We start from the raw sequence: 12,844 nt of genomic DNA on the forward strand, positions 1-12,844 counted from the left end.
CATGTCAAGTTTTATCAAATATGCAATCAGACAATCTCCACATTCCCACCATTTTTATGTAATTACTCTTTTTACGTAATTACGTTACTAATAAATGATTTCCGTTACGGCAATTTTCAAATTTTGGACGAAAGGTTCTAGGAATCCCCACCTGATCGTTACGAGGCAAGAATGCAAATTAGTGTCTAATAATTTAGCGTAAATTTCGCTTAGCCAGTCGGTTCTGTGCAAAAACTTAATGGATAGACACTAAATGGTAATTACACCTAGTGCGAGCGCGGGTAATTGAACTTTGATTACGGAATGTGCAATTTTAAGGTGGGAACCTGTTTATGGGTTATTATCGGCAGTATGGATTACACTGTAACTTAATTACATTGGACCCAAAATCCACAGAACGTTTATTTCGAATTACCTAATTCCATAGTCAATGAAAAACTGTTTGCAATGTTAAGGTGATCTAGAAGGCGAACCACAATAAATTTAAATCGTGCGAGGCAGCGACCATAACCTTGTCCTTGCAGGATGTGTTCATAAATCTATGGTTACATACCCGAGAACATGCAGACCAGTATTTAAATAAAGTGCATGGTTTTCTCAACAGTTAACTTAAATTGGGGCAAATCTGAATAAACACGATGGGTGAGGCTCCCCCGGAGGCCGACTTATCCTTTTGCCACCTGAGTGGCTTGGACGTTCTTTGCGCGCCCGACCGAAGACGCTTTTGCAACCTGATTTTTCATTGAATTTTAACAGCATTTTTTTTTGCGAATTGCTACGAAGAAGAGAAATTGATCTTGATCAAGTTATATGAACAATGGTGAATACAAATTCTGCAGAGATAATTACGGCTATAAGAGTCATAATAATTATGAAAATTTCTGTACGTGTATAAAATTATTCAATTGTTCTTAAAGTTGCATTCAGGCCCTGTAAACATAGTTAAATCATTTGAGGGAGCATTATTACTTTGAAATAATATACAGTGATATTCATGCAGAAGTAGACATAGGGATTTCCTATGTCTACTTTCAAATGATAAATAGTCTTCTGAAAGACGCCTAATTTTATGCAACCAAAATAACTTCTTGAAACAAATAAAGATCTGGCTGTCATATTAATTATTAATTTGAATATTATTGCTTTAAGGCTGGACAGTACACCCGTTCCGTTGCCCGAAAACGCGTGATTTCGTTCCACGATATCTTAATTCTGAGTGAAGTTGAAGAAGGGGTCGAATATTCCTGTGAAAGGTGAATGCTTTAGCTAGACAATAACCCCGGGGTTTACTAAAATGTTTTAAAATAATCTTTTTTTTAAGGGCAACGTCGAGGGCTGTTAGGGTGTCACATTTTGGAAAAGAAAAAAGGAAATAAATTTTCTTGGCGTTATTGCCTAGATATTAAGTTTACGAACGTATCTTAATTTTGGAAATTGTTCCAACTTCATTTATAGATAAGTTATCTTGGAAAAACAACTTAAAAGTTTTTCTAAAAAGCGCTAAAAGATAGCTTCCGCCGGGTGGCTGGTTTTATACAGATAGAAAATGTTCATTATAATTGGACTAAGTTTATGTTTTTACCATCGAACACAAATTAATATTATAAATAACCAAATTTGGGGATTGAGAATAGGCAACTTTACATACTCCGTTCTGTATGTACTGTCCAGCCTTAAGCTTCACCGAAAATAAATCACTTAAGCTCCATTATCTGTTATCGGCACTATACCAATTAGAAATATCAACTTTTTCTTTAGTTGAATACATCGCACACGAACGAAAATTAGAATACGGAAGTCAAAACGATAATATTCAAATGACAAGCAGATCTTCATTTGTTGTACGTAGTTACTTTGGTTGCATAAAGTTAGGCGTCCTTTAGAAGACTTTTATCATGTAAAAGTAGATAGGAAATTCCTATAGGAAATCCCTAGGTGTCTACTTCTACATGAATATCACTGTAGAGTGCATGAACTAGCTCAATCAAAGGGGAACTTTGAAACTTACCTTCTGATTCCCATTGGTATCAAAACTATTTTTTTTGCATTTCGCTTTCTACACTCTTACTCAATAATACAAGAAAGGCGTCAGTTTGTCCTCAACACGTCAATTAAGAAATATACAATAAAATAGACACGACGAATGAACAAACAATACAATGCAGTAATCAACTGTTTTACGGTACCTCTAAATATCTTCTCCTGTCGTGCAGTCGTTCGAATGCGTGTATGTGAAGAGGAATGGGTAATAGCCCATAAAATGTACGCTGATCTGGCTTATGTCTCGCTCAGGTTTGAAGAGATCTCCTTATCGAATTGAAAACTGTTTCAGCCCTTCTGATATCAAGTCAATTTCGGTTGATAATAGATATAAAAATTAAGATGATCAGTTTACGCGATTATGAATAAAAACAATTTGTCGCTGTTCAACTTCTCAACAGCAAAGCTCTTATACCGACCAGATGGAATTTAATGTTTTTTATAAGTCTGTCTTATAAGCTGTCATTATTAACTTTGTTCAAACGTTTTCGAAACTAACTCCAGAAATATGATTCTCGTAACCACTCGAGCAAACAAAGATATTCCACGTATTAGAAGGGTAGAAGAAACAAGTAATACATAACTTATTTAATAATTTCGGGATAAATAGGTATGCGCAGGAATAAAGTTGCATGTAGGTTAGTAAGACGTATAATAAGTAAGGCGAGTTTCGCTAATAATTTTGAAATTTCAAATCCGCGAAGTGTGTGATCTTTCTCTGAATCTCTGAAGAATATTGGAAAAGTCACAAATCACAATCTCTGATATGGCTTGGTATCACTAGGTAATTGACCCCAATTGCAAATAGAAACTAAGTTAAGTATAATACAATATCAGTGAGTGTAGGAAAATTTTCGTTTGATCTACAACCTTGATAACCGAACCAGTTTGTCTCTGTTTTCATGCTTCGCTTTTTTAGAAAACCATTGCTGTAATATATCTCTCAATACATTTGTAGAATTTAATCTATATGCAAAGCTCACATTTCAAAAAATACAAAAACAATATGAATAGAAGAGTTAAAAAAGGTTATTGACTGACTGATACCGTATTTGGAAAAAGAAAACCAGGAGTTAGTGACTACACGTCACTTAATTAAAACCGAGATTAAAACCTCCGCTTTCCACAAAAAAATTAACTCGAAGAAATAAAACCAGAACAATCTGAAAAATTTTCAGCACAAGATCGACTTGATAAAGCAAAATGAAGAAGACCGAAATATAAATTATTCAGGACTTGAAGATGACACGAATCCATGCATTTAGATCTACAATGCACCCATATTACTGTAAGACCCGATTGTACAACGTCAATTTAAACTTTTCAGAAACACGATTGGTCCACTTGTGAAACATTAGGCAATCAGATCATTTAACCCCCAATTTAGCTATAAACTGAAATTTAAACTGACATTTTGCAACTGAGCCTAAAAGTGTTTTGGTATACTTCTTTACGGGACGTATCAAAAAATAAAGTTGATGATGATTTCTCCGAAACGAAACGTTGTTTATTTATTTATTTATTGTCCCTATCTTGGTCTATGCTCTCAACAGGCTTACGCCCAATTACAGAGTACGAATTTACGAATTTACAAATCCGATTTTTATAGTGCAAAGGTAATTGTTAATTTATTAATCTGGCTCATGTAACGGGCCCAGCTACATTTGCAGGGGTTGAAAATTTCACTTGCACAAAATAAAATTGAATCCCTACGGCACTGGCATAAATCCCAATGCAACAACCAATTTTCAATTTACCCAAGGCTAGCTCAGTGACAAAAATGTTTTAAAGGCCGATTTATAAACTTTGCCGCCCGCGTTCGCGCTGGCAGTTTGTAGTTCACCGAAGGCCGGGTGTCTCCTAAGATCTGAAATTTAAAAGTGTAATGTTTTGGTTTTTATTGTGGAATGGTAACTCTGCAATTAAATGTAAATAAAATTTTTAATCACTGAAACAAAGTAACCAAAACGTTTTGCTTGGATCTGATTGCTAGCAAAGAATAAAATATAATATAGAATCACTTTATATAAGTGGTTCTGATAGGCCGACTTGTTCAGGAATATAGGTGTGTTAATAATAATTTTTTTCCAATTAATTAAGCTTTATGGTGTGAGTGAATGCACCAATTAGTTGATTTTAAGTTTCCTGACGAATGACGTTGTGTGCAGGGTGGTTTAAATTCGTGGCTCTTCATTGGTACCCCCGCAACGATGAGATATACAGTGTAGGTTAAATAAGGGCAAAGTTGCCCTTTTCTGCGACTAAAAAAACGCACTGAAAAAACTTCGATTTATTTTCCCTAACCTAAACGGTCAGAAATGGAGGGTTACCGTTGGCAAGTGCCAAAAAAAAGTTTTTTTCGGAGAATCTGAATCTGTTATCAGAATTTCCATAACACGTTAGATGTAGAAGCTAGAGGCTACTACTTTCTTATTTCTTATGAAAGCCATATTGATTTTTAAGGAATGAGGAATGAGATAAAGGACAACAAATTCTTGGAATGCATCACCATCATAGCTATGTTGATTCAGCAAGATCTAGTTACCCATGGATGTTTGATTGAGAAATGAATGTAAAACATTTAATTTAGAAATTTTTTCTGTAAATTTATGTAAAAGTATAGAGTGTGACACGTCGTTATTTTTGTTTTTTTTTGCCTCAATTCGTAAAAATCCAACATGGCGCCCATAAGAAATAAGAAAGTAGGAGTAGTACTCTATAGCTTTTACATCTAGCGTGTTATGAAAATACTGATAACGGATTCTCCGAAAAAAAGTGCCCAAAGAAGGTGCTAACGGGAACCGTCCATTTCCGATCGTTTAAGTTAGGAAGAATGAAAACGAAATTTTATATTTTCAGCAAGACGTTTCTTAACAGCGCGTTCTTAAATACCTGATTGATGCAAGTAACACTTTAGTTTCTGTTCGCTATAAAGCGGTATATGTGTAAATTTTCTATTCTTACCACAATATAAATGCGAAAAATTACTTTTTTTAGTCTAAAGCGACCACCCGTTACACCCACAACAATAGCTTACTGCTTTGGCGTTTGAGTCAATTTAATTTTAACCAATCGTTTGAAACAGAAAGTGGTGAAAGAATTTGTGTTTTTCTTCTTAACAGACGTTAATGTTTGCTTGATACTTCTACGAGGACATTTGTTACATTTCATACTAAAAAAAGTAACATCAAAGATTTCTTCATACTGTAGCTTTTGTCGTTTTAACCATACGAATGTTTAGAATCACTTCTGGGAAAACGAGCGAATGGAAAAATCCCAGTTATAAGTTGTAACAATCTTTAAAATATTATACCTAAACCTACTTATGAATCTTTTAAAAACAATCATAATCTTGACAAAATTAAATAATAAGACCTATATTTAGCAAGTTAAACATAATAAATTGTGCTAAACCTTTTTAAGGAAAATCTAATCTCAATTAAATATTTAAACGTTCTATTACTGAGTAGTTTAAAGTACCTATTGTTATGACGTTACAATGTAGAGCTTCTGATGTACGTACGTATCTTACTAAATTCGAAAAGTTGACATTCTTTTTTAGTACTCCGAGGAAAATAAAAAATCGCCGTCTTCCAAACCTTGTCAAAATATGTTACCGATGGTTTTGAACTTTGCGTAAGTGGCTATAAGCCAATGTAAGTAATACAACAAATGAAGGACGCAAATAGCCCGACCTGAAATTTAGGGGGGGGGGGGGGGGGTACATAAAATTAACTTCTAAAATGATGTCTGTGCGCCATTTTACACTTTTTTTTGAATTGGGAGGAGATCATGTGGCACATCATTTTGAAGATCTTTTTATTCTCCATTGTAAACCCAACTAAAATAAACTTTCAGCTTTCAATGTGTCCAGCTTTCAATGTGTCCGTTGTGCTCTGAAATTCTCAGAACTCAAACTTTATGAATCTTCTTCAAGATCTCTGTGGTATGTTTCGCAAAAATAAACCCTGTCTGAAATGGTTTCAAACCCTTTGAACCTTCTCCCTCAAAATTTCTGAACACCTCTTAAATTGCCGGAATTACTGAAACATTTTGTTGCTGAAACGAATATGTTTTTAGATGTCATTGACATTCTAAAAGTTGCTTTGTAACTGCTTGTATACCTTAAAAGTTTCTTTCTAAAACCTTTAAAAGTTTTTTAAAACTGTACGAGAACGTTTCATGATTCCCAACGTCTGCATTTTACTTAAACTAAATCTCACAGTTTCCAACCATGCAAGTTTTGTTATTCCGATACCATGTAATCTAATTGAAAGCTGTCTATTATCTACAGTGTTCACTTGGAGCTCATATAGAAGCGAGTGCTGCAAGCTGAGGCAATGAGAGTGAGTACAGGTAAAAATCGATTTCTTTATTTTTAACCTAGTTTGTTTTTTTTACAATTTCGACAGCTGGTACTTCCATTCGCTCACATCACCTCGCCATTTTGCTTTGGAGAACGTTTCAGGCGTGTGCGTAATAGTGGATTCTAGGCGCTCGTAGATCTGAAAAGCAAAGAATGCTTATGCATGTAACAGCCTTTTTTGTACTTACATGTCCATCAGAATGTCCAAAGACCGAATTCAACAGAAAGTCCGGGGGAGCGATTGCGTCAACCAATGCAACGATGTCATCCTTGAGGTCCATGCACAACTTTAAAATCACATTTTCTATCATATGCCCAAACTCAGCACCAATGGCAAACCCGCCTTGGTAAAAGTAGTGAACGTAATTATGCAAATTCCAAACTCCATATAAAGACAGTAGTTTAATCAGGACGGTCTTTGTTGCAATATCCGCTGTGTTCGAAATTATTTGTCTGAACCGATCGATGTAAAATGTCTGCAACGCTCAATGTTTTAAAGGCAAACGAAATTTCCCATCCTTACCAAAATATACGCTGTTGCCAATGCCCTACAATAGTAAACCTGGCTGTTGTTTTTAATCCAAAACGGATTCGTTTCACTTTTTCCTAACAGTTGCTGCTTTTCGAACGTCTCCTTTAACAGGTAACACGTGAGCCATTGAAAACAGGTTAAGATATCTAAAGCAAGATTTACAAAAATGTGGTAATTAGCAGTGGGGGCGTTTACTTTCAGGTTGGACGAAATCTGCAGTATTATTAGCAGTGAATTTACACTTTAAAATTTCCTTGGCATTCGATAAGAAGTTGACCGATGATAATGGAAAGTCTATCCTTCCGCCCCGCATAACAATTGGCCACAGTTTCAACAGGAAGTTAGCACATTGTTGCGTAAGGACGTAGTTGTCACCTTCGTAATTGCTTGAGGGTTCTACTTCACCGTAGATTTCTTCCATTTCTGAAACTAGTGAGAGATGATACGTGATCCGATGTGCTGGATGGAAAATTACTTGTAAGGTACACGTGACTGCCGCAGATCTCCTTGCAATCTTTCATAAAGTCTCTTATCAACCAAGAGGATACCGGCTTAGCCGCTGAAGACAGGGCATGGTATTCGTTTCCTAAGTTGATGAGAACATCCTCGTCGGTAATCGAGGTGAACTGACTTTGTATAGCAGCCAGATAGCCGAACACTACGTGACCTACGTAAGCGAGTGCCAAACAAGGAGTAAGCCGAATTTGCTAAAAAGTTAGAGTTAAAAGTTTTGCATTTGTTTGGTAATCGTACATGTGCTGGGTTTTCTAATATTGGCAAATCTCTTCCATTTTCTGGTAGTCGTTGCTTTACAACGGATGCATTCCGTATCGCTATTGTAATTCCATATCTCATGTACTCTGTGCAGAAACCAGCGATATTTACACGCGCGGTTGATAACATGCTCAAAGAGTTAGCGAACTGCAATTTCGGGTTCACCACAGTGGAGATATACACTCCGTCATCATTAACGTCAGCCAACCTATTGAGAAGGTTTTCTTTTGGTATGCGATATTTGTTAAACATTATCAATCTAAAAGAAATCGTCATTTCCACTTTGCCAGTGCTCCACATTTTACCAGATTACCCGTTATCCAGCTGTTTCAAACCAATTTTTTCACCTATATCAGTTATGGATATTCCCGGATAAGGCAACAGTGTGAGTGGATTTCGGACGTTGACTACAAATGCGTGTAGACCGTGATTTTTGTTATCGGGCATTATTAACTGAGCGTACAGTATAATATGGGTTGCTTTTTTACCTAGAAAAAAAACCGAATAATACCTCGCTGACCGTCCATCGATAGGGGATCGGGACTATTTTTTTAAATTAACATAAAGGCGCCTTTTACGCGCCCCCCCTTGATTGGCGCCCATGGCACGTGTCATGCCTGCTATACGCTTCTGAAAGTATTCTTAGTCGATAGGCTGGTGACTGTAGGAGAAAGCGTCTGGGAAAGTCATACATAGGTTTAGCAATCCCGATCAACTGACGACTCGGTCAAGTTTTCACTGACTGATCACCGCACTTACTTTAAGTTAAAAGCTAAGGTTAGAAGTATATGCAGTACCAAAACCACCCCGAAACTTTGCGCTTAAACAATCGTAGTATTGAACTACAACTTTCAGAACTCTGATGTTCATTTGACAAACACCAAACGACATTTTTTATCTTACCCAGGTTTCCCATCCAACACTTCGCGGAATAAAAATTGGGAGTGTGAATAATAAACTCCTTCGTATCTCGATCGTACGTGGCTGTAGTTTGCATAGATTTCGTATTCGTTCCGTGTCCAACCTCAGTTAAAGCAAATGTTCCTATGATCTAAAACCTTAAATTAGGTACATTTAGGGTAAGTCACATTCGTACCTCCCCCGCATCGCCTTTCCGGCAAAATTCTTGGTGCCGCTCCGTACCCAATTTAGCTACAGAGCTAGCAAAGAGATCGAATGACTGACCGTGTCTCATACTCGATGACGGTCCAGTAACGTTCACCTTGGCACCGCTTGCAGACATTTCTCTCGTCAATTTCTTCCTTATATCGATAAGGTCCAACAAATGTTTAGAAGCCATCCTTTTTAGGTCCTCTTGAGATGGCGTTATTGAAGATTTGGAAAGTAGTGTTGGATGTTTCCGAAGTTCATCGTAGAATCTATTTTGCTAATGGATTAGAAAACGTCAGTAATTTGATTACGTGATAAATGAAAAGAAATACTTGAGGGTCGTCGTCGGACTGAAGAAAAGTTCTTAATGCTCTCCAATCAAAGGATGCCTTTTCCCTGTATTGATTTAATGGAGAATTTGTAGTATTATTCATTTTGTTTAGTGCGGTTGGACACGGTCTGAGTTAAAAAATAACTAGAGTATCTTTCAATTATTTCACTGATTAACAGACGAGCAAGGGTCAATCTTTTATCGATTTATATTTAGATGCTGTTACTGTGAATGTGCTTTGGGAAATACAAACAGGATATAGCTATCAACCATAGGTAGTTGGCCTGTAGGGATGTTGGCGACACTGTTGATATGTTGAAATAGTTCTTGACGCTTTATTGACAATAAACATCGACAACTATTGTCCACGTGTCGAGCAAGTTAAGGCCGTTAAGGTGACAGTGGACAATTTCTGTCCCTTTAGGCCTTCAACCACAAACTATTCGACAAAAACGTGTCATCAGTTGCAGAGCGTTTCTTCCATGCACTTTTAACTTGGTTTTTGTTGCGTTATGTTATATCTGGGAACTGCACCTATTTATGTTATTATCACGTGTTGATCAGTGATTTTTTTTCAGGTCGATACCCTCATGGCTGTATTGTTTCTTGATTTCTCCTCTTTATTTGCCACTGAAATTATTTCTAATGTGTTGGTCAGTTGAATTGTCTAAATATTCGGCGAAGCTGACGAGGTGAATGGCTAAGATGTTGCGATCAAATTTCCTTGACTTGTGATAAAGCATGTTGAAGACTTTATAAATGATCTTTGGTGTAGTACTGCTGGTTTTTCTTTTTGATTTCTCTCATTGGTTCTTTAAACCTCTATTGTCTGCATCGCGCTGGTTGATCCTTTCTTCATTTGCTTTCAACATATTCTTGGCTCGCCCTCGAAAATTTCCATCCTTTTCTTGCATCTGTAGCATTGTGTTGTCTTGCTCATCCAATATATTAGTAGGTAATTATAATAATAATAATAATAATAATAATAATGACTTTATTGATTAGCAGCTGCAAAATGTAGAAAGGAAAATGATAATATTACAGCTCAAAGGGCAGAGTCCAGCTTGTAATAAAAATTACTCGCTGCTCTTCCACTCAACCCATAACGATTGTTTAAATGATCACATAAATGTTATAAATTTAGTTGTGTGCGTCATGTAACAAGAAAAAAAGAAAAAAGTAGTAAAATTAAAACATAAAGTATAAAGTTTAGCAACAGTAACATTGTAACATCTACGATTTTAGCACACTACCTGACCACTATACCGGAGCTTCTAGCATGATCGACTTGCACATGCGTTTAAATTGTTTTAGATTTTTGGATTTTAGAAAATTTGGGAGGGGATTATACAATTTGTAGATGTTAAAAGTGAAGCATCTTTCGAAAAAAGATGTAATGTGTAATGGTGGACTTATCAATTCCCTAAACCTCAAATTTAAATTATGAACATCTGTTCTGTAAGTTATTTTATCATACAAATACGCCGGTGTTTTGTTTAGAATAATTGAGTGATAAAGCGATAAGCTATGCAAATCTCTTCGCTTTTGCATATTCAGCCACTTCGCTTCCTTTAGCTTATGAGAAATACGTTGGAATTTCCTTATACCAAATATTAATCGCAAGCATCCATTTTGTAGCTTTTGAATTCGCCGTTGATCGATAGAATCTAAACACGCACTATAAACTACGTCACAATAATTTAAGGGAGAAAGGACGAGGGATTCACAAAGTAAAGATTTGATTTTTGAACTAAAATAAGATCTGAAAGAATACATTTTTTTCAAGTTGCCGTACGCTTTTTGGAGACAAGTAGATACATGCTGTTTAAACTGTAGTTTTAGTACTAGCGGTATAACGGAAATTCTTGAAAGATACTGCATTTTTTTATACCAAGGTGCCACTTGGTACAGTTGTTCCTTAGAGCAATTTAAACGATTTGACCCGAAGAACACTTGACATTTTCCGTGTGGGTAGATTTTAGAGGGGTTGGGGGTGATTTATTGTAACATTTCTTTAAAAACTAAATATGGCCTAGAGACGAGATCTGGGGGTCGATTCCGTATGATTTTAACCCGAGGAATCCAATGGTAGCGCCAGAAATGTAATCCGGATACCGGAAGTCCGTGAAAAGCCGCCATTTTTAGAAAATGACAGACTTTTGATCGAATTATATTTCTAAGGCACACCGGGTCGTGTAAGGTGTCTAGACTTATGTTTTTGGGGTCAGGGAATTCATTTATGATAACAAATATATCCTACTGTCATCGGAACTGCATGAGAGGCTTTCCCACTGCACTTTTTGAAGACGTCGCACGCGGTGAAACCCAAGATATTCCAAAGTTTTAATATATAAACTTATATTATTTTATTGAATAAAAATACACATTAACAAAACATAAGATAAATTAAAACATGGGGTAAAAAATGTATAAGCCGATGAAGAATCACCAAGTACATCTCTGACCCCCTCTGAGATTGCGTTATCACCATTGGAAAGGAATTTTACATATAGGTAAATATTAAAGGTTCGGCAGTAAATTATATCGAAAGTATACAATCTTACCCTTTGTTTGAGCAATCTCCCATACATTTTTGGCATGCAGGGGAACATGGTAATCCGTGTCGCCGCAGCAAGAGGTGGAGGAGCACATAAGGAGGGCGGCGTATGTCGCTGGCCATATCTGGGAATGTGCAAACCAGGTGATGAGAAGCTCCACAAGTCCAGAAGGATGGGGATGGACTCTTGAAGCCAAAGGCTGGAAGGTTCTGCAGTCCAAGCTGCCACAAGTATGGAAGGCAGTCCGTGCTCTGGACAGGTGTGGCTGCGGGACCCTTCAGTGCAACTGCCGGCGACACGGGTTGCCATGTTCCCCTGCATGCCAAAAATGTATGGGAGATTGCTCAAACAAAGGGTAAGAATATTGTATACTTTCGGATATAGTTAATTTACTACCGAACCTTTAATATTTATACCGGGTGAATATTCCCAAAACGAACATAGGGAATTAACATGGGAAAAGGGGTTTTTGTAGATAGTTGCTCCCCATGTCAACTTAGAGGGATGATCATGACACCAATCGAAAGAAGATTTTCCTCGTCTAATGATACACGAATTAGTTCATTTTCAGGTGTATTTCTCACTGTATTATCAAAAACTCGAGAAATCCACTTACCAAAATCATATGTTTAGCCATGACTAAGACAAAAAGCAGATTCAAACGTTGAAATCAATATCAGTTTATGACACCTGGCATTAATTTTTTTGTAAAATGCGGTTCACTGAAAAAAAGTATTTATAATAAACAACGTTTACAGGGGAAATATTTACTCTAGTACGCGGTATTTGTTTTCCGTGTATGTGAAAACCTCCTGGAAAACCTATTTCAATTCGTTAGGAAATTTCCATCGCTTAACATGATTTTGCTAATTGGATTTATTGCCGAATTTTTGATAAAATAATGAGAAATACACCTGAAAATAAGCTAATTCGTATATCATTAGATGAGAAAAAAATTTTCTTTTGATTGGTGTCATTACAAATCCTCTAAGTTAACATGGGGAGCAACGATCGGCAAAAAACGTTTTTCGCATGTTAATTTCCTACGTTCGGTTTTAAAATATTCACCCGGTATGTGAAATACATTTTCAGTGGTGATAACGCAATCTCAGATGAGGTCAGCGATGTACTTA

General features: G+C 36.5%; 2 protein-coding genes across 7 annotated transcripts in view; both read right to left on the bottom strand.

Moving 5' to 3' along the window:
• Positions 1–12,844, bottom strand: part of LOC116177335 — a 334,411-nt gene that overhangs the window by 171,689 nt on the left and 149,878 nt on the right. The gene's annotated exons all lie outside the window — the stretch shown is intronic.
• On the bottom strand, positions 6,392–9,390 carry LOC116177339 (peroxisomal acyl-coenzyme A oxidase 3-like). Its single transcript, XM_031496301.1, has 10 exons — positions 9,155–9,390; positions 8,809–9,099; positions 8,616–8,763; positions 8,026–8,200; positions 7,692–7,971; positions 7,414–7,645; positions 7,134–7,367; positions 6,930–7,084; positions 6,595–6,882; positions 6,392–6,545 (listed from the first exon to the last, which is right to left on the bottom strand). The coding sequence occupies exons 1-10, from the start codon at positions 9,254–9,256 to the stop codon at positions 6,438–6,440; spliced, it is 2,013 nt and encodes a 670-aa protein (XP_031352161.1). The 5' UTR covers positions 9,257–9,390; the 3' UTR covers positions 6,392–6,437.

The sequence above is a fragment of the Photinus pyralis genome, unplaced genomic scaffold (assembly GCF_008802855.1).
Source record: "Photinus pyralis isolate 1611_PpyrPB1 unplaced genomic scaffold, Ppyr1.3 Ppyr1.4_LG7, whole genome shotgun sequence".
Lineage (NCBI taxonomy): Eukaryota > Metazoa > Arthropoda > Insecta > Coleoptera > Lampyridae > Photinus > Photinus pyralis.

Coding starts and splice junctions, on each gene's coding strand:
- LOC116177339 (XM_031496301.1), bottom strand. CDS start 9,256: ATGAATAATACTACAAATTCTCCATTAAATCAATACAGGGAAAAGGCA. Junction 8,764..8,808: donor GGAAAGGCGATGCGGGGGAG/GTACGAATGTGA, acceptor TTAAGGTTTTAG/ATCATAGGAACATTTGCTTT. Junction 7,368..7,413: donor CAGTCACGTGTACCTTACAA/GTAATTTTCCAT, acceptor ATCTCTCACTAG/TTTCAGAAATGGAAGAAATC.